General features: G+C 41.0%; 1 protein-coding gene across 11 annotated transcripts in view; it reads right to left on the minus strand.

The window, feature by feature from the left end:
- The window catches only part of NHSL1 (NHS like 1), a 147,261-nt gene that overhangs the window by 34,733 nt on the left and 89,284 nt on the right, over positions 1-23,244 (minus strand). For all 11 annotated transcript variants that reach the window (XM_002747087.6, XM_008995154.5, XM_078370170.1 and 8 more), the window contains exon 3: positions 15,573-15,700. In XM_002747087.6, coding sequence (XP_002747133.2) covers positions 15,573-15,700 — 128 coding nt within the window. The remainder of the gene's footprint in view (positions 1-15,572; positions 15,701-23,244) is intronic.

Genomic DNA, 23,244 nt, shown 5'->3' on the forward strand with positions numbered 1-23,244 from the left:
TTAGCCAGAGTAAATAACCAGAATAGATGTCCTCTAGGTTCTCTTTTCTAATTTATTTGTCCTTAACCTTTGCCTTATCAGCAACTTGTCTTAAGCACATAATGGATTTTTAATGTTTGTTGAATGCAAATTAGATGCTTTACGTAAGAAATACCTCTTTAGATATCAATTAATTTGTTAATTCAGGCATCCCTTCTATATAGTCATTGCTCTTTGTACCATACCCCTTCCCTCAACACCTACTAGGTGTTTTCCAGATTAAATTTCCCCTCCAAACTGACTTCTATGCACTGTGTATTTAAAATGATCCCAACTGTTAGGGTGATCTTAAGAACATGAATCATGGTTAGAGGTCTTAGTCTTAACACAGAAGACCATACTGTTGGCTTGGAGGCCCTTTCAACAGTTACTGGATTCCTACCTGATTTCAAATGATAGCTTGATGATCTACGAAATCCCATGAAGATTTAGGTCTATTTGTAGACTTCTACTCTGTTTCAAATATTTTGTTCTACCGGTTTGTACATTCAGCCGCCACACTGGAGGAATCCCTGACTCTATGCTCTCATACCTGGTCAAGCCTTTCTTCCTTACTGCTCTTTCGTTTACAGCTTTCCTAGCTACAAACTTTAGATTAAGCTTTCTTAGTCTTCTCTCTCCTCCTGTCACCCCCTCAAAGTAGCCTCAGATCAAGACAAAACAGAATAGCCTGTAATCCCAGCACTTTGGGAGGCCAAGGTGGGTGGATCACTTGAGGTCAGGAGTTAGAGACCAGGCTGGCCAAAATGGTGAAACCCCATCTCTACTAAAAGTCCAAAAGTTAGCTGGGCATAGTGGCACATGCCTGTAACCCCAGCTGCTGGGGAGGCTGAGGCGCAAGAATTCCTTGAACCCAGGAGGCAGAGGTTGCAGTGAGCCAGTCATGCCACTGCACCCCAGCCTGGGCAACAGAGTGAGTAAGACTCCCTCTCAAAAAAAGAAAGACAAAACAGAACAAATCTACTCAGATTTTTATTGGTGTTGTGTTAATCTTGTAAATTAACTTGGGCACTTAGGCAGAACTGATAGCTTTTTGATATTAACTCCTCTGAGGATGTGATATATCTTTTCAGTTATTCAAATCTTATTTGTGTTCTATAGTTTTTGTTGCTGTTGTTGTTTTTGAGGCAGAGTCTTGCTCTGTCGCCCAGGCTGGAGTGCAGTGACACGATCTTGGCTCACTCCAACCTCCACCTCCTGGGTTCTCCTTCCTTAGCCTCCCGAGTAGCTGGGATTGCAGGTGCACACCACCATGCCAAACTGCTTTTTGTATTTGTTGTAGAGATGGGGTTTTGCCATGTTGGCCAGGCTGGTCTTGAACTCCTGACCTCAAGTTATCCACCCGACTTGGCCTCCCAGAGTGCTGAGATTACAGGTATGAGCCACCATGCCTGGCCATATTGTATTTTTTAAAGTTTCTTTCATATAGAACTTGTACTTTTCTTATTAAATTTATCTGTACTGTGTAATAGCTGTTTTAAATAGATTTTTCCTGTCATATTTTCTAATTTGACTTTGTGGATGTGAAAGTTATTGATTTCTGTATATTAATTTTATACCTTACTATATCATTGAACTCTGTTATTTATATAAGTTTTGTAATACTATTTTCTTGGATTTATCTAGTATATAGACTTAACCATGAACAAAGGGTGACAATATAATTTCAATCTTTCTCACCTTTGCACTTTTTATTCTATAGCTTTCCTGATTGTGTCAGCTACCTCTTCCCATACCATGCTAAGTGGTTATAATGATAGTGAATGTCCTTCTCTTATATCTAATGGGAACAGCCCATTAAAAATTGTTGGACTTGGAGGACGAGGCACATAGACTTTGTTAAGTTATGTTGTATTTTTTAAAATCAAGAATGGCTGTTAAATTGTACCAAATAACTTGTCAATATCTACAGTTTCAACTATATAAAAGTTTTCTCTTCAGATCTATTAATATTATTAATTTATAATTAGATTACCTAGTATCAAACATCTTTGCTTTACTGTTGGAATAAACCCAGGTTGATTTTGGAATATTTCTTTTAATGAGCTGTTAGATTATGTTTACTAATGTTTTATTTCTGATCTCTAATGGAGACTGGTCAGTTAATTTTCCACTTTGTACTGTCTTTGCCAGGATTTGGCATCAGTGTTAAACTAATTTATTAAAAAGAACTGCACTTTTCTCCTTTTTCCCTTTGCTTTGAAAAAGTTTTAAGCATTGGACTTAACTACTCTTAAAAATCTTTGGTAGAAGACCACCCCCACCCAACATACATGAGACCATCTGGGCTTGGCATTTTTTTCAATTGAATGTAAACATTTGACAAAATTTCTTTTTCCATGGTAATCACTCTGGTAAAATATTTACTCTTTTCTAGGGTCAGTTTTGATACATTGCATAAATTGGAAAATCAGTGTCAAAATTACCTATGTATCTCCCCTCTATCAAAATATGATATATATCAGCCTTCTATATCTGTGGGTCCTGTATCTGTGGATTCAACCAACCATGGATTAAAAGTATTTGAACAAAAAATAAAAGAATGGCTGTGTCTGTAACTGAACATATACAGACATTTTGTGTCACGATTCCCTAGACAATATAGTATAACTGATTACAAAGCATTTACACTATATTAGTTATTATAAGTAATCTAGAGATGATTTAGTATATGAGAGAATATGCATAGGTTATATGCAAATACTACATCTTATATAAGGGACTTGAGCATCCATAGATTTTGGCGTTTGTGGGAAATTCTGGAATCAGTTGCCCATGGATACTGAGGGATTACTATATACAATTTTTATTCCTAATTACTAAATTCTCTGCTTAAAAAATGTCTTAGTGATTTCCTGTTAGCTGTGCAATAAAAGAATTCCTTCACTTAGCACTGCCCCTCTGTGAGCCCACCTCAACCTCCCTCCACCAGCACTCCTGTTATCATTCCTGGTGAGCTCACCCATAGCAGGGCCTGTCTGACATCTGCCTGAATCCTTCACAGCCTCACTTCCAACCTGCCTCGGCTGCCTACTCCATGGACATACACCCTGACCTCCCCATTGCAGGATGCCTGAATTGAGGTTTTCAAAGTGTTTCAAAAATTGGTAATCCTACAGAAGTTGCTCAAGGTGCAAGAAAAAGAAAAGAATCAAGACTACGCCCAATGTTTCTGACTTAAGTAACTGGTAGAATGGAGTTGTGGTTTACTGAGGTGGTTTTGGAAAACTGAAAGGAGGGGGGGGGTTGTTTTGTTTTTTCTTTTAAAAGAAATGTGAGAATCACATATTTGGATTTGGACAAGTGAGACACCTGTAAGACATTTCAGTGGAGATGAACAGTAAGCAGATAACTGCATGAGTGTGGACTGAAGACATAAATTTAGGAAATATCAATGCATGGTACTTAGAGCCATGGAACTCAATAAAATCACCCGAGGAGTGAGCCTGTTACAGAGTAGCAGGGGTACAAGGCTTGAGCTCCAGAGTTAAGCCAACTTTTAGATATTTGAAAGAAAAGGACTATCCAACAAATGACTGAGAGGCAATGGCTGGTGAGGGAAGAGGAAAACCAGGAGTGTGTCGTGTCATGAGAGCCAAGTACTCTCAGAAGAAAAGAATCATAAACAGTGTCAAATGCTGAGAGGTTGAGTAAGATGAGGCCTGAGAATTAACTATTAAATATTAGATTTGGCAACATGGAGGTGACTGGTAGATTTAACAAGAGTAGTTTAAGTGTGCGCTGGGGATAAAAGTTTGTTTGGAGGGGCTTCAAAAGAGACTGTGAAGAAAGGAAGTGGTGATGGCAAGTCTAGACAGCTCTTTGGACATGTTTAATTATAAAGTTCAACTGAACAATGTGGTAGAAATCTGAGGGGGATGAAAGGTCAAAGCAGGGTTTCTTCAAGATGAAAGAAAATACAACGTGTTTGTATAATGGTGGCTATGATGCAATCAAGACGTAAAATCGATTAGGGCTAAAAGAGAAGAAATTGCAAATACAGTCCTTGAGAGGTTGGCCTTATTCATCCCACCGGAAATGCCTGACCCTGATCTAGGTGCTTGCATCACAGCAGGGCAGAAGAGGAGTAAGGACTGCTTACCCATCACACTGGCGGGAAAGGGTGAGTCTATAAAGAAGGAGATGTAAGAAGTTTGATGGGTTTGGTGTTGAAAAATACGATTCCTGATTGCTTTTGTTTTCCTAGTGTAGCCAATGAGTCTGTTTATTGTTGCTGCAAAAGAATATATGAGACTAGGTAATTTATAAAGAGAAGAGGTTTATTTAGCTCATGGTTTTGCAGGTTGAGAAGTTCAAGGGCATAGCCCTGGCTTCTGGCAAGGGCTTTCATGCTGTATCACAACATGGTGGAGATGATGAAAAGGGAAACAGACGTGTGCAATGAAGGGAAGATCTGAGGGGCTCCTGGCTTTATAACAACTGACTCTCACTGGAACTAATCTATTCCCACAAAAACCAATCCCATCAAGAGAGAGGGCAGAAACTCACTACCAAGCCAGAGAACACCATGAAGCTATTCATAAGGGATCTTCCTCCATAGCCCAGACACTTCCTACTAGGTCCCAACTTCCAACACTGCCACAGTGGGATCAAATTTCAACATGAGTTTTGGTGGGGACAAACTCAATCCATATCCAAACCAAGCAGACAGGATCTGCCAGTGAAGCAGAAGAAGTTGTGTTTTGAGATTTCAGAAGGTGTGAAATATTACTTGGGAGAGTGAAAGAATGAACTGGTGAATTAATATAGGGATACTAGGCAGCACTTGAGGCTTGAAGTCATACAATTGCAGTGAAACAGACTCTGACATTCTCTAGCCTTAGGCTTTAGTGCAAAGCAGGGAAAAGTTGGATCAAACTGGAGTTGGGACTTTGCCAGGAAAGTGGCAGAAGGAAAAAGGAGCCAGCAGAGTTGAAAATGTGTGCAAAGAAGTGAGTACACTCACAGGCCATGTAATATAAGCTGGGGAAGGATGAGTGTGGACATGAAGAGGGAAGGATTAATGGGTGAGAATTTCTCAGAGGGTCAAATAATTTTTGTAATGAGATTCTAGAGAAACCAATCTAGAAAAATAACAGATGGAGTTATCATCACCTCTTCTTTGCCCTGTCACTTTAGCAAATCCTGCAGGATTCACTTTCCCAAATGAACCTAGAAACCCCACCACCCTTGGCTGTCGCTTGCCTGGATTACTGCAATGGCCTATCGTCTTGTCTCTGCGCTTCTGTCTTCCACTCTCTAGGGTCTAACTTTCCTACAGAAAAATTCCATTAAATAATAAATCAGATCATATTACTTCCCTGCTCAACTGCTCTAGTGCCTCCTCCTATCACCCAGAAGCAACTAATCCAAAATCTTTACCGTTGCCAGGTAGGTCCTATGTGATCCGGTCCTTGGTTATTTCCTCCAAAGTCATCGCCATTCTTCCCCTTGCTCAGTGCCCACCTGCTGTGGTGTGTGGCTATTCCTCTCACAGGATAACCAGAACAAGGTTTCCAGGCAGTCCCATGTGTGATGTTCTTTTTTAAAATTTTTAAATTTTACTTCAAGTTCTGGGATATACGAGCTAAACATGCAGGTTTGTTACACAGGTATACATGTGCCATGGTGGTCTGCTGCACCTATCAACCCATCATCTAGGTTTTTAAGCCCCACATGCATGAGGTATTTGCCCTAATGCTCTCCCTCCCCTTTTTCCCCACCCCCCGACAGGCCCCAGTGTGTGATGTTCCCCTCCCTGTGTCCATATGTTATTGTTCAACTCCCACTTGTGTGACGTTCTCATATGTCACTCGATAGTCTGCTCTAACGATGACTCTCAGGGTCCTTCTTAGATACTCAATCTAAAATGACAGTCCTGTTGCTCTAGAACTCTCCTTACCATTGTTTTATTGACCTTCATAACATTCATCACCACCTGGTGTTGTGTGATGCCTGTTTGTTCCCCATGATCTGCCCTTCAATAGAAGGGGCTCTGGTTCACTCAATGGCACCTAGGACAACGCTTGACATATTGGCAGGACTGAATATTTACTTAGTAAATGCATAAGAGGGTGGGCAAGATGGAAGCCACTTTGGGCAAGACAGCAGCCATGCAGTGAGGTTGGATGTTCAGCCCCCCTTACTGCTACCTGGTCCTCAATCTCACTCCTTGTTTCTGATGGGGACTCTGGAAGCAGTAGTTATACCTGGGCACCAGGGGCAACCTGACAGAGGCTGACAGGCTGCTGGCCATTAGCCTGGCCATTGCAGCCAGCATCGCCCTTCTGTCTACTTCCTGCTTTGGCAGACCCTGGTGTTGTGGGCAGACTGGGCCCTCAGCACCACGCTCCTGGCGCTCCATGGCCTGGAGGCCATCTTGCAGGTGGTGTCCATCGCTGCCCTCACCAGGGGCTTCTGAAGAGGGCTCAGGGCAGGAACACCCAGGATGGGAAAGCTGGAGAGGAGAGCACGCCTAGGCTGCTGGAGAACAGCTGCAGTGCTTAAATGCTGAGTGTCAGTGCACTAACATCTCAGCAGCATTTGCACTTAGTGCTAAACACATTCTCTGTGATTTTTTTTCCATTTCTAGATTCAGTGTAAGTGATCCTTAAAAAGTATCTAAGCTGTTATTTTATAGTAACTTCCTTCACCTGTTTTTATTGTGTGTTTTCTATGTTTGAAATAATTACATTCAAATAGCTAGATTATTTCCTCTTCACCTTTTTTTTTGAAACAGAGTCATGGAGTCTGGCTCTGTTACCCAGGCTGGAATGCAGTGGCGCAACCTCGGCTCACTGCAACCCCCGCCTCACAGGTTCAAGCAATTTCCCTGCCTCAGCCTCTGGAGTAGCTAGGATTATAGGCGCGTGCCACCACACCCAGCTAATTTTTGTATTTTAAGTAGAGAGGGGGTTTCATCATTTTGGCCAGTATGGTCTCAAACTCCTGGCCTCAGGTGATCTGCCCGCCTCAGCCTCCCAAAGTGGTGGGATTATAGGCATGAACCACTGAGCCTGGCTCTCTTTAACATATTTTTTAAATAAAAAAATGTATATGCCTCCAAAAAAAAAAAGAATGAATAAACTGCGTGTTCAAAAAGCTCACAGAGAACAATCTTATTCCACTCCCCACTTTCTACATCAGGATATTAATGCTTTAAAGGGTTGTGATGCATCCAAAGAAACACAGCAAGTGGCAGAACTAAAACTTGCAATTGGTCTCCTAACTCCAGAATGCCACTATCTCGTAACTACCCGCTTCCTCATCGTTCACACAACTATCCTTTTGGTCTCAGTCCTCAGTGACCTTTCGCCTGTTGCAACAGCCCCATAACTATTATTCTTACATACTTTACCTTCACCTAATTCTTCCCCCATTTCCTCAGTACCCAAGTCAAAGGAATTTCTTTTTCACCTAGTACTATACACCCAACACTTCCAACAGCAGGTTATATATATTACTCTTTATTCTACTTAGTTCTCCCTATCCTGTAGCTGTAAAACCCTTAAGGCATGTATAGATATCTTACTAATCTTTGCATTTTGCAGCATCTGATGCATCATGTACACTCTTTTTTGTTGTTGTTGTTTTGAGATGGAGTTTGGCTCTGTTTCCTAGGCTGGAGTACAACGTCATGATCTCAGCTCACTGCAACCTCTGCTTCACGGGTTCAAGGAATTCTCCTGCCTCAGCCTCCTGAGTATCTGGGATTACAAGCACCACACCCAGCTAATTTTTGTATTTTTAGTAGAGACAGGGTTTCACCATGTTGTCCAGGCCAGTCTTGAACTCCTGACCTCAGGTGATCCACCCACCTCAGCCTTCCAAAATGCTGGGAGTACATGCGTGAGCCACTGCACCTGGCCCCACATACGCTATCAAGCAACATTTATTGCATTGGTTGCTTTCTGTTTCTAAAACGTTCTTCCAGAAATGAATGATTTTCCTGTTTCTCAAACGTTCTTTCAGAAATGCTCATTCTTTCCATTCCAATCACCTCCATGCTGAGAAGGCCTATCCTTCTCATTTAACATCGCAACTGTGCCTCCAGTTTATTTTACTCCAGAGCACATGCCACTTTCTGAGAGAGCAAAATTACAGTCATGTGCAGCATAATGACATTTCAATTAATGACAGACCACATATATGATGGTGGTCCCATAAGATTATAACAGAGCTGAAAGGTTTCTATTGCCTAGTGATGCCAGAGCCATACCACAGCACAACACATTACTCCTGCTTGTGGTGATGTTGGTGTAAACAAACCCACTGCCCTAAGAGTCATATACAAATATGACATGATTGAGGCCGGAGGCAGTGGCTCATGCCTGTAATCGCAGCTCTTGGAAAGGCCAAGGTGGGGATCACCTGAGGTCAGAAGTTCGAGACCAGCCTGGTCAACATGGTGAAACCCTGTCTCTACTAAAAATACAAAAATTAGCTGGGCATGGTGGCGGGTGCCTGTCATCCCAGCTACTTGGGAGGCGGAGGTAGGAGAATAGCTTGAACCTGGGAGGTGAAGGTTGCAGTGAGCTGAGATGATGCCATTGCACTCCAGTCTGGGCCACAGAGCAAAACTCCATCACAAAAAACAAACAAACAAAATATGATACAATTATGCACAGTACATCATACTTGATAATGATAATAAATGCCTATGTTACTGGTATATGTATTTATCATACTATACTTTTTGTTATTTTAGAATGTATTCCTACTTACGAAAAAAGTTAACTGTAAAAGACCCTCAGCACGTCCTTCAGAAGATATTCCAGAGAGGGTACTGTTACCATAGGAGATGACAGCTCCATGGGTGTTATTACCCTTGAAGAACTTTCAGTAGGACAAGATGTGGAGTGGGAAGACAATGATATTGACTCCTAACCCAGTACCCTCTGTGGGCCAAGGCTAATGTGTGCGTTCGTGTCTTAGTGTTTAACAAAAAAGTTTAAAAAGAAAAACATTTTAAATAGAAAAACTGTTATAGAATAAGCATATAAAGAAAATATCTTTGTACAGTTGTGCCATGTGTTTGTTTTCAGCTGTGTTATTACAAAAGAGTCAAAAAGTTTACAAAATTTAAGAGCTTATCAAGTAAAAAAGGTACAGTAAGCTAAGGTTAATTTACTAGTAAAGAAAGAAACATATTTCTTTTTTGTAGAGATGGGCTCTCAGTTTGTAGCCCAGGCTAGTCTTGAATTCCTGGGCTCATGCAATCCTCCCACTTTGGCCTCTCAGAGTGCTGAGATTACAGGTGTGAGCCACCAAAACTGGCCACAAAAATATTTCTTTATAGGCCGTGTGCGGTGGCTGAAGCCTGTAATCCCAGCACTTTGGGCGGCCGAGGTGGGTGGATCCCAAGGTCAAGAGATCGAGACCATCCTGGTCAACATGGTGAAACCCTGTCTCTACTAAAAATACAAAAAAATTAGCTGGGCATGGTGGCACGTGCCTATAACCCCAGCTACTCAGGAGGCTGAGGCCAGGAGAATTGCCTGAACCCAGGAGGCGGAGGTTGCGGTGAGCCAAGATCGCGCCATTGCACTCCAGCCTGGGTAACAAGAGCGAAACTCCGTCTCAAAAAAAAAAAAAAAAAATATATATATATATATATTTCTTTATAAATTTAGTGCAGCCTAAGTATACAATGTTTATAAAGCCTACAATAGAGTACAATAATGCCCTAGGCCTTCACATTCACTCACCACACTCACTCACTCACCCATGCACTCACCCACTCACTCACTCATTCACTCACCCACAGAACCAGAGCAACTTCTGGTCCTGTAGACTGCATTCATGGGAAGTGCCCTATTCAGGTGGCCCATTTTTTCATCATTTCTACTGCATTTTTATTGTGCCTTTTCTATGTTCAGCTACACAAATATCATTGTGTCACAATTCTCTAGAGTATTCAGTACAATAACATGCTATAGCCTAGGAGCAACAGACTATATACTGGGAATCCTCAGCCCCCAGGGCATGGACTTGTACCCATCTGTGGCTTGTTAGGAACTGGGGAGCACAGCAGGTGAGTGGCAGGCGAGTGAGCATTACTGCCTGAGCTGTGCCTCCTGTCAGATCAACACCAGCACCTGATTCTCACAGGAGCGCAAACCCTACTGTGAACTGCGCATGTGAGGGATTTAGGCTGGGCCCTCCTTATAAGAATCTAACTAACGTCTGACGATCTGAGTGGAACAGTTTCATCCCAAAACTGACCCACCCACCCCAGTCTGATCCATAAAAACATTGTCTTCCATGAAACTGGTCCCTGGTGACAAAAAGTTGAAGGCCACTGGACTAACCCATCTAGCCTAGGTGCGTAGTAGGCTACACCATCTAGGTTTGGGTAAATGCATCCTATGATGTTTGCACCTAACAAAGCATTTCTCAGCATGTATCCCTGTCATCACACAAGGCATGACTGCATTTGCTCGTGGTACCTCCCCGTGAAATCAAAGCTCCATCAAAAACAGAAATTTCTTGCGTTTGGTTTACTGTTACATCTCCAACACCTAGCACAGTCTCTTGCATGTAGAAAGTGATCAATAAGTCCTTGTTTTACAAAGGAATTATAATTTTGTGCTTGAAGGAGCTCTTCTTCAGAAGACATTAAGGAGAGCTGAGGAGTGTGTCTGGGTCCTAAATGACCACCACTGCTGGTTGAACAGTTTGGATGCATCCGTGCATCACAGTGATCTAGTAAATGGCAGGAAGGGCCATGAAGATGAACAAAGATTTGGACTCAGGGCAAATATTTACTTAGTAGTGGTAACTCAAGGAATTACTGTTGAATGAATAAGCCAACTAAGCAGCCAATCACTTACTATGTGGATACACACAAATGAAACCCCCACTTCAACCTGAAGACATTTGCACATGAGTTATGGAGAGGGACCTGTAGGAAGTGGTAGAGAAAATACAAGGCTTACACATTTCATTTCCATACCAATTTCAGGATCTTTGTCACTGAGAGCAGCACTAAGACTTGTTAATTTTATACAGTTAAGAAAAACAAGACTGAGCTTGGTGACTTACACCTGTAAGCCTAGAACACTGGGAGGTCAAAGTGGGCACACTGCTTGAGCCCAGGAGTTCTAGAGCAGCCTGGGCAACATAGTGAAACCCCATCTCTACAAAAAAAAAAAAAAAAAAATACAAGAAATAGCTGGGTGTAGTGGCGTGCACCTGTATTCCCAGCTACTCAGGAGGCTGAGGCAGGAGGATCACTTGAGCCCAGGAGGTTGACACTAGAGTGAACTGTGACTGCACCACTGCACTCCAGCCTGGGCAACAGACTCAACACAGTGAGATCTTTTTCTCAAAACACACACACACACACACACACACACACACAAACACACACAGAAACAACAATAACAAAAAACAAAGAACCAAACATTTTCTCTGGCAGAGAGTGCTGCAAATAATCCAATCATGATGAATAAGCAAAAGGATGGAAAATGTGCTCTAAGATCATTGAATTGACTATGTGGGGTGGCAAATGGCGTTTTGATGCTCCACAGAATCAAGAAATGGAGAGGTTAATACAACACTGAATGAGGTAGCTCAATGAGCAGAATGTTAAGGAAGGAAGGAAAGGCAGGGAGGGAGAAAGGGGAGGCAGGCAGTTAGCTATTATGAGCTATAATTTGTTAGCTGATATTTAATTAGTATATAATAATGTCTAATTAATATACATTTGAGAAAAATAAGACAATTTGATATTTTATCCTAAAACCAATTTCTTTATAGAGATTGCCTTGAGATGACATTCAGATCTAAGGATTTAACATTTTTCTAATATACTTCAGCTTGATTCTACATATTTAAGAAAAATAAAAGTTACCTATAAATATCTCTAACGATATATTCCAAGGATTTTACAATACTTTTAATGAAGAACAATTATTAACCTGAATTTTTTTTTTCCCGAGACACGTTCTCACTCAGTTGCCCAGGCTGGAGTGCGGTGGTACAAACATGACTCACTGTAGCCTTGACTTCCCAGGCTTAAGCAATCCTCTTGCCTTAGTCCTCCCGGGAGCTGGCACTAGAAGTACACTACCACACCCAGCCAGTTTTTGTTCTATTTGTTGTAGAGACAAGGTCTTGCTACATTGCCCAGGCTGGTCTCGAATTCCTGAGCTCAAGCGGTCCAGCCACCTCGGTCTCCGAAAGTGCTGGGATTACAGGTGTGAACCACCCACCATGCCTAACCTAACCTGGATTTTTAAAAATCACAAAAGTAACAAAAATTTATAGCAGCCAAGAAAGTTAAGATTTGAAAGGGACTGTGTGCTTTTGTAAGGGAGCAAATAGACGAAAGCCAAGATGGCAAACACTGTAACCCGGAGAGGGTTGGCAGGGAGCCCAGAAGATAGCTCTCCTCCCACACACACCAGGCAGGTTCTCCCACTGCCCAACTTCTCCCCTTCTCAAAAAGAAGGACCCTGCAGGCCCCAGTGAGACCTGTCAAGGGTCCTACAGTCAACTTCTCATTCTTGTTCTAGTGATGCCAGTGCCAGCAAATCACACTCAGGTCATTATTGTGGAAACATTTGTGTTTACTGGCATGTCACATCGTATCATATAAAGGACGACTTTTATATACATTCCCTCATGCGTGACCGTTTTCTTCGGACTCATTTTCAGCAGGACAGGAGCCTGTTTTGTTTGTTTGTTTTTGAGATGGAGTCTTGCTCTGTCGCCCAGGCTGGAGCACAGTGGCACAATCTCGGCTCACTGCAACCTCTGCCTCCGGGGTCCAAGCAATCCTGCCTTAGTCTCCTGAGTAGCTGCAATTACAGGTGCATGCTACCCATGTCCAGCTCTTTTTTTTTTTTTTTTTTTTTTTTTGAGATGGAGCCTTGCTCTGTTGCCCAAGCTGGAGTGCAATGGTGCAGTCTTGGCTCACTGCAACCTCCGCCTCCCAGGATCGATTCTCCTGCTTCAGTCTCCTGAGTAGCTGGGATTCAGGCATCTGCCACCAAGCCTGGCTAATTTTTGTACTTTTAGTAGAGACAGGCCAGGCTGGTCTCGAACTCCTGACCTCGTGATCTGCCTACCTCGGCCTCCCAAAGTGCTAGGATTACAGGTGTGACCCACTGTGCCTGGCCAATTTTTTTTAGTATTTTTAGTAGAGACGGTTTTACCATGTTGGTCAGGCTGGTCTTGAACTCCTGACCTTGTGATCCACCTGCCTCAGCCTCCCAAAGGGCTGGGATTACAGACATGAGCCACCACGCCCAGCTTAGGAGCCTGTTTTCTCGGAGGTGATTTGTCTATACTCTCACACACATCTGGGAGAGGGCTGCTTGGCTGTCGGGGTCTGTGGCAATGGTACAGAGGAGTAGAAACTAGTCCAGAGACCTAACTTCCCTCAGAGTTGGGTGCCATGGTAAGCAAAGAGCTATGTAAGAATTTAGAAATTATTTTTCCATTCTCCAGAAAATCTTAGGATGCTGTCATGACAATGTCAATTTGCTAGTGGACTCTATACACCCAGAAACCATCTATCTCACCAGGCCCCACTATAAACTTTTCCTCCTTCTCTGAGCATTAGTAGAAGGCTAGCTAAAGTCTATCTGGATAAACAAAAGTTTTACTACGTAATTCACCTTCTGTTTTCATTTTCTACTTATGCCAACAAGAGAAAAGTAGAAGTTTTTGAAATTAAAGTTCAGATCAATTTTGAAATGGCTGCTTTATCCATTACAGTAAGAGACTGTCTTTGTATATTTTAAAGGTTCAAAGGACTAATCCAATATGTGAATATGCCTTTCAAGAAATAGGAAAAACATTCTGTGATAAAAATCTGGGTGGAGAGGGAAGGAATAAGAAGTTGTTGATCAAAGGGGATAACTTTTGAGACAGGAGGAGTAACTTTTTAGATCTACTGTACAGTATGATGACTACAATCTCTAATAATAAATTGTATATTTCAAGATAACTAAGGCATAAATTTCAAATGTCTTGCCATAAAAAATAAGTAAGCACAGTGACAGATATTAGTTTAATTTAATTATTCCATATTGTATACCTATATCAAATCATCACATTGTGTCTCATAAATGTATACAATTATGATTTGTCAATTTAAAATATTAATTAAAAAATGAAGACTAGGTGCGGTGACTCATGCCTGTAATCCCAGCACTTTGGGAGGCTGAGGCAGGCAGATCACTTGAGGTCAGGAATTCAAGACCAGCCTGGCCAACATGGTGAAACTCCGTATCTACTGAAAATGCAAATATCTGCCAGGTGTGGTACCGTGCCGCTGTAATTTCAACTACTTGAGAGGCTGAGGCATGAGAATTATTTGAACCTGAAGGTGGAGGTGGCAGTGAGCTGAGATTGCATCACTGCACTCCAGCCTGGGTGACAGAGCAAGACTCTGTCTCAAAAAAAAGAAAAAGTGAATCTAAAAATATCTGGGTGAATATTAATTTAAAGATCAGAAATTTAAGGTAGTAAATTCCCTTTTGTTTTTTCAGGCAGGGTCTTGTTTTGTTGCCCAGGTTGGAGTACAATGGAGTGACTACTCCCAGTTCAAACTCCCAGACTCAAGGGATCCTCCTGTCTCATCCTTCCATAGTTGAGACAGCAGATACAAGACACACCACAATGCCTGGCTTCATTTCCGATTTTTGATTAACTATTATTTTATTCTCTGAAGTTACCTATTTGAGGAAAAGGATAATAAATTTTGAATAATGTTCATCAATCAATAAGGCATTTATAAATTGGCCTAATTCCACTGAAAGTTTTTAATTAATTAAAAATGGTTGCAAAACCAAACACTATTCATCAAATCTTATTTTAAGTAATTCCAGTGTCAATCCACATTACTTAGTAAATGAAAATAAAACTATATAAATCAAAATCTTCATACATTTTTATTCTTTCCTATGTATTTAGTACTGAGAAAATTACTTCTCTTAAGTAGTTTTTGTGTATTTCCAGAGATGGCAGAAGAAAAGGAACCCCAATATAAAAAAAAAATCACTAAAAGAACTGGCTAATGCAATAATATTAAGTAAATGCACTGCTTCTATCCTATCTCCATTAATAATACTGACCACCGTAAAACAGTGGGTCTTGCTATTATATTCTTTGTCATATCACTGGGTTCTTGGTCATACAAAAAACCACAAACGACAGAAATAAGCCCTTTATTTTTCTAACCAAAAAAAGAGTATTTGAGGTGTGCAAATATGCTGATTTTATGCCTCCTTTATTTATTCCTTCAATTCTAATCTTACCTTTTTAAAAATTAGGATGATCTGTTATTTTCTGAAAAGCTGCCAAGAGTATTAAGAGATTCTGGTGTATCCTTTACCAAGTTTCTGCTTACATTACTCTTTTACATAATTGTGGCACATTCGTCAAAACCAAGAAATTCCCTTGGGACAATACTGTTAATTAAAATACAGGCTTGATTTTGATTTTACCAGTTTTTCCAAAGACATTCTTTTTCTGTTCTGGGATCCAATCCCCAGGACTCTGTGCTGAACTTTGACACTTACCTTTTGATCTGTTTCTTCATCTTCGTCTTGGTAATCATCACAGAGTGAGCTGGCGTTGGCTGCAAAGGTGGGTCCCTGAGAGTAGTACTGAGAACTCCGGTAGCCATCATGCCGCAACTTATCACATTCTGCAGAGGGGACACACAGGGAGAAGAAGTCCATTAAAAACCTTTACTCCTGGCCAGGCCAGGTGGCTACCGCCTGTAATCCCAGCACTTTGGGAGGCCAAGGCGGGTGGATCACGAGGTCAAGAGATCGAGACCATCCTGGTCAACAAGGTGAAACCCCATTTCTACTAAAAATACAAAAAATTAGCTGGGCATGGTGGCACGTGCCTGTAATCCCAGCTACTCAGGAGGCTGAGGCAGGAGAATTGCCTGAACCCAGGAGGTGGAGGTTGCGGTGAGCCGAGATCTCGCCATTGCACTCCAGCCTGGGTAACAAGAGCGAAACCCCACCTCAAAAAAAAAAAAACAAAAACAACCTTTACTCCTCTTTGCTACTTTATATTTACTCCTATTCACTTACTTTTTAAAGTTATGTTTTTCTAGACATTAATAGGATATTAAAATAATGATAAAAACTAAGAAATATTAGAGTACCTACTACACACTATGTTCCATATTTAAATTAATTAAACATTAGTATTAAATTATACTTGATAAGATAGCATTCAGAGCTCACAACCACCCTGTGAGGTAGACAGCATCAATAATTCTATTTTACTCACAGAACACTGAAATTTAAGGTAGTTACATTATTCACTCTATAATGTTATGCAAGTGAGCAGTGGACTTGGAATATTAACCCAGCGTCTTAGTTACTAGATTATGTGATGATATTATTTCATATAAAATAAAATAAAAACAAGCAATTCTCATGCTATGCTTGTTTCCTAGGCTCACTGGCTGGAAGTGTCACATGAGATCACAGATTATAATGCTCTCATTTATTTTAATTTCTCAATTTAATTTTGACGTCAAATAGCCTGTAAATCTGCGTGGAATTTAATAGAAGGTGGGTGCCAGCCTGAGACATCCGCTAGTCCCCAGAGGAATGCCTGGCACCACCGAGTGGAAGGTACCCAGGGCCATGATGCCCTGAATCTCAGGGGTCCCGAGGCCACTGACTGTGTAGAAAGGAGGATCCTCTTCGAGGGAAAGCACTGCACGGCAGCTCTCATGGGTGGGGGACGGAGCTGTAAGAAAACTTCCAATGGCTCCTTCAAGCACTAGATGTACAAAGGAGCGTTTGCCTCAAAAAAGGATTTGCCACAGGGTTCCTTTAAATATCCAGCTTTCTAAAGGGGCACAAAATGTGTGTGGTTTTGGAAAAGTTTTCTCTTGGCACAGCTTAGAAAACCATGCACCTACAGGCACAGAACTAAACTAGGGCATTTCAGGGCTCCTTTCTGACATCAGCATCTATGATTCTTCCTCAAAGAGGAGATGGCAGTCACTTCAGTAGAGGACTAAATATAGTAGACCAATTTTAAATAAGCCAGGGGATAAAAAAAAAAAAAAAAGTCCTCATTCTCCTTTGCTACCTCACAGTGGGAGTGGAAGGACAATGTTTACAATTTGGAACTGCAAATCAGACAAAAATGAGGATCTATTAGATTGGCAAGCTAATGAAAAAATGCATATATAATCATAAAATAGCTAACTAATACTACTTCAGTTACTTAGAGGTTAAAAATTTTGTTGTCTGGGCTGGCAACTACTTGTAATATTGATTAAAACTGATATTTTAAAAAATGTCTGAAAGTTCCAGAACACATCATATTTTAATGAGAATATACTTATATTAATCTAGTCCTTTGTAAGAAATATTTTCACATTATATTCATTTGACAATTTTCCTGAAACAAATAGTATAATTAGAATCTATATTCTCACTCTACAGAGAAAATGTTACATAAAGCATGACTAGTAGTTTTCTTCTTCTTTTTCTTTTCTTTTTTTTTTTTTTTTGAGACAGGGTCTTACTCTGTCACACAGGCTGGAGTGCAGTAGCATGATGATCACAGCTCACTTCAGCCTCAACCTCCTGGGCTCAAGTGATCCTTCTACCTCAGTTTCCTGAGTAGCTAGAACTACAACAACATGCCATCACACCTAGCTTTTGCTTTTTTTTTTTTTTTTTTTTTTTTTAAGATATAGGGACTCACTATGTTGTCTAGGCTGGTCTTGAACTCCTGGACTCAAGCGATTCCACCTTGGCCTTCCAAAGTGCTGGGATTACAGGCATGAGATACTGCACCCAGCCTGACTAGTAGTTTCAAACAGTATTTTCTGCAGAGTTCTGGGATTCTGTAAATACTGGATTAGATTTTCTTTAAATAGCTACCTTAAAGCTAAGATTAAAAAATAACACTTGGTTGGGCGTGGTGGCTCATGCCTGTAATCATAGCACTTTGGGAAGCTGAGGCGGGCAGATCATGAGGTCAAGAGATCAAGACCATCCTGGCCAACATGGTAAAACGCCATCTCTACTAAAAATACAAAAATTAGCTGGATGTGGTGATGCACACCTATAGTCCTAGCTACTCAGGAGTCTCAGGCAGGAGAATAGCTTGAACCCAGAATTGGGAGGTTACAGTGAGCCGAGGTCCCACGACAGTACTTCAGCCTGGGTGACAGAGTGAGACTCTGTCTTTAAAAAAAAAAAAAAGGAGGCCGGGCGCGGTGGCTCACGCCTGTAATCCCAGCACTTTGGGAGGCCGAGGCAGGTGGATCACGAGGTCAAGAGATCGAGACCATCCTGGTCAACAGGGTGAAACCCCGTCTCTACTAAAAATACAAAAAATTAGCTGGGCATGGTGGCACGTGCCTGTAATCCCAGCTACTCGGGAGGCTAAGGCAGGAGAATTGCCTGAACTCAGGAGGCGGAGGTTGCGGTGAGCCGAGATCGCACCATTGCACTCCAGTCTGGGTAACAAGAGCAAAACTCCGCCTAAAAAAAAAAAAAAAAAAAAAAAAAAAAAAACGGAACAGCACTGAAGAATGGCTATAATTAAAGAGCAAGGTGAGGCACCATGGCTCACACCTGTAACCCCAACACTTTGGGAGGCTGAGGGTGGATCACTTGGGGCTAAGAGTTTGAGACCATCCTGGGCAACAGGGCAAAACCCTGTCTCTAATAAAAATACAAAAAAATTAGCCAGATATGGTGTCACACTCCTGTAATCCCAGCTACTCTGAAGGCTGAGGCAGGAGAATTGCTTGAACCTGGGAGGCAGAGGTTACAGTAAGCCAAGATTGCACCACTGCACTCCAGCCTCAGCTCTGTCTCAAAAAAACAAAACAAAAGTAAAAAAAGCAACAGATGTTGGCACGGATGTAGACAAAAGGAAACATTTACACACTGTTGGTGGGAATGTACATTAGTACAACTTCTATGAAAAACAGTATGCAGATTTCTTAAAGAACTAAAAATAGAATGACTGTTCGACCCAGCAATCCCACTACTAAGCATCTATCCAAATGAAGTCATTACAGAAAAAAAAGACAGCTAGAGCCATATGGTCATCGCAGCACCATTCCCAATAGCAAAGTCAGGAAATCAACCTAAGTATCCATCAATAGTTGATTGGATAAAGAAAATGTGGTAGGTACACACCATGGAATACTATGCAGCCATAAAAAAGAACTAAGTCATATCATTTGCAGCAACCTGCATGGAGTTGGAGACCATTATCCTAAAGTGAAATAACTCAGAAACAGAAAATCAAATAGTGCATGCTCTCATCTTCTTAGTGGGAGCCAAACAACTAGTAGTACACATGGTCGCACAGATGGAAATAGACACTGTGGACTCCAAAAGGAGGGAAAGTCGAAGGGGGTAGTCAGGGTTAAAAATTAACTTATTGGTGGGTCACGCCGGTGGCTCATGTCTGTGATTTAAGCACTATGGGAGGCTGAGGTGGGTGGATCAGGAGTTAGAGACCAACCTTGCCAACGTAGTGAAACTAAAATTACAAAAAATTAGCCATGTGTGGTGGCGGGCACCTGTAATTCCAGCTACTCAGGAGACTGAAGAAGGGAACTGCTTGAACTCGGGAGGTGGAGGTTGCAGTAAGCCTGAGATTGTGCTACTGTGCTCCAGCCTGTGGGACAAGAGCGAAACTCCATCTCAAAAAAAAAGAAAAATTATCTATTGTGTACAATGTTCACTGTGTGGGTGATGGGTACACTCAAAGCTCACTGTTACACAATATACCCATGTAACAAACCGGCACATACGCTCCCTGAATTTAAATAAAAAGACTCAAGTTCAACAGTTTTACATACCAAATTTTAATGATGGAATTAATTTATTAACTTATGCTGCTAAATTAACTTTCCTGTGGTCCTAGAAATAAAGCTATTCCTACAATCTCTGTAAAACTAAAGTCTCCTAAAGATCAGAGTGAAACGTGTAAAATAAACCAATATAAACTAGTACCACTTGCAGCTACTGATCTATGTAATTCAACGTTTTCAAATACTTTACAAATATGAAGAGGAGTCCAAAGCCCTTTTAAACTAAGTTTATTTGTTGTTCAACATTGTCTTCTTTGCTTTATTAATGAACCCTATAAGAAGTTTAAATTATAGGGCTGGGCACAGTGGGTCACACCTGTAATCCCAGTGCTTTGGGAGGCCAAGGTGAGAGGATTGCTCGAGGCTAGAGTTCAAGACCAGCCTGAACAACATAGGGAGACCCCATCTCTAGAAAAAAATTCTTTTTAATTAGCCACACATGGTGGAATGTGCCTGTAGTCTACCTACTCAAGAGGCTGAGGCAGGGGGACTGTTTGAGCCCAGGAGTTTGAAGCTGTGAGGAACTCTGATCAGGCCACTGCACTCCAGCCTGGGAGACAGAACAAGACCATGACTCTAAAATGTATAATAATAGTAATATGACTAATAATAAAATAATAATTACATTTTAAAAGTTTAAATTCTAAAACTTAACACTACTCAAACATTTCTTTAACAAATCTATTTAATGTATTGGATACTATGTAAGACTGTTTCGAGAGGACATTTCCTTGGGAAATAAGAAAAGACTGCTGGGCAAGATCATTTCTAAAGTGATTATTAATTTGATATTCTTGGCCATAATATTGAAAATAGCCAAAATGACTTGACACGTGTTAGATTGTAAAAGACCAAATACTGCAAAATCATCATCTACAAGTTAAAAGCATGGAAGCCTGGCAATTATTAGTGTTTCCAGTGGGTGTCACCTTTTTGAGCCAAGTTTAAAAGACAATACATCTTTTCTTCACTGTGAAATTTATGTCATAAAAATGTTTTAATAGCAGTATAACAAACGGTAGTATAACAAATGAAATATGATGCTGGATCTAAGACTAGACAATATAAATTCATGGCAGCTGACCAATGTTATCAAATTCCTGAAATCTAAACTCATCAAATTCCATTGTCATTTATTCCAACTCTAGGGGAAATTTAGGAAATTTTCCTTGTCAGGTTGCAACCGATCTCAGATTCTTAAACCATGGTTTCGTTCATTAGAAATGGAGTGAAACCAAAGTGGGAGCAAGCCATCGTGAATAAGCAAGGACTTTTTAAACACTGAACTGAGAGAGTAACTGCAAAGCAGAGCACAATTTTAAGCCAGGTGATGTCTGCAACCACAGGCTAGAAACCAGATCCCAAATGTAAAAGAGGACCTACCATTCACACATACTCTTTTTGCATCAGAAATTTAGAGTAAAACTGTGTTACTGTTCTCACAGTACTGCTTGGATAAAGGCATCACTGTGGGTTATATCCTCGTTTTCCAACCATAAATTTACTCCTCCTTCCTTTCATGTCAATCCATTTTCTTTAGCACAAGGACAATAGACAAATATTTCTTGGTAGACCACAGTTTTAAATATAAAAGAAAAAAAATAATGTTGTAGTGCTAGGTGGTCATCTGACTCTCACATGAATTTATTGCTGCTGTGGTTTCCAAATCTTTTTGCATCAAGGTATTCTTTTTTTTTTTTTTTTTGAGATGGAGTCTCGCTCTGTCGCCCAGGAGTACAGTGATGTTATCTCAGCTCACTGCAACCTCCGTCTCCCAGGTTCAAGTAATCCTCATGCCTCAGCCTCCTGAGTAGCTGGGATTACAGGCATCCGCCACCAGCTAACTTTTTTTTTATTTCTAGTAGAGACAGGATTTCACCGTATTGGTCAGGCTATTGTCGAACTCCTGACCTCAGGTGATCCACCTGCCTCGACCTCCTAGGATTATAGGCATGAGCCACTGTGCCCAGCAAGCATTAAGCTATTCTTTAGACATTGGATTTTTAATCTAGTAGTCCCTGACTTATCCTCAGTGTATATGTTCCAAGACTCCTAGTAGATGCTGGAAACCAGAGTTAGTCCCAAACCCATATATTACTGTTTTTTCCTAGACATCGATACCTATGATAATGTTTGAGGTATGACAGGAGAACTAGCATGAGCTTCTTTTCCCTTTGTCACAATTTCACAGACAGAAGATTCATTTTTACCATAGATCTTGGCAACCTTAGTATATTATTTTCTTGTTCTGTCCTTATTAAGTCAAAAGCTTTCACGTTTTCACTTAAAGGAGACACCTGATAGCTTCTTTGGCATACCCAAATGGCCAGGATTACTCCTCTTGTCCTTTGGGGCGATTATTAAGTAAAATAAGGGTGACTTGAATGCAAGCACTGAGAGGCCGACAGGCAATGTGATAATCAAGCTGGCTACAAAGTGATTGACGGGTGGGCAGTGTCTGCAGCGTGGATCTGATGGACAAAGGGAAGTTTCACGTCCTAGGCAGGATGGAGGGGGCTGGTGTGTGATTTCATCACACTGCCCAGAATGGCAAAAATTTTAAACTTATAAAGTGTTCAATTCTGGAATTTTCCATTTAAAATTTTCAGACCATGGTTGACTGCAGGTAGCGGAAACTGTGAAAAGTGAAACCACATATAAGAGAGGACTACTTAAAACATGTTATCTACACATGAGGAAGAACTAAGGTCCTTAGTGATGCTGATAAAAATACAAGGACATTTTTACCAGACTTGTGTCATTTGTCACAATTGATTTCTTCATATGTCGAATTCCATAAGAGAAAGCATACGATGCAGCGAAAATTTTACTGAGTTTATTAGAAAGATTCTGAAATGCAATCTGAGAGGGCAAAGTTCTTAAATAGATAGTTAGAAAGTATGACCTGCTTAAATGAGAGAGATGGAAAAATAGAAGAAGAAACAGAAATTAAGTACAAAGTGGAATAAGATGGGATTGTTTTTCTATTTCCCAAGGAAATGATATGGAAAGATAGGTGGATGCTAAAAGAAAAAAAGGAAGAAGTTTGCTGACTTCTTAGATTGTGTGAGAAAGGGAAAGAACTGACAAAAGAAGCAGTCGTTCCATCGGAAGGGGGTTGGTTTCAGGACCTCAGAACACCAAAATCCATGCATGCTAAATTCCGGCAAATCACACACCCAGAAAGTCGGCTTTCTGTATAACGCAGGATTCACATCCTGTATTTTCCATTCTCATTTGGTTTCAGATGCAGAACCCAGAACTTATTGAGAGCTGACTGTATTGAAAAAACCTGCATATAAGTGTACCCTCCAAGTTCAAACTTGTGTTCAAACTGCATTGAAAACAAGCACTGCAGTGTGAAAATC

The sequence above is a fragment of the Callithrix jacchus genome, chromosome 4, assembly GCF_049354715.1.
Source record: "Callithrix jacchus isolate 240 chromosome 4, calJac240_pri, whole genome shotgun sequence".
NCBI classification, from domain to species: Eukaryota; Metazoa; Chordata; class Mammalia; order Primates; family Cebidae; genus Callithrix; species Callithrix jacchus.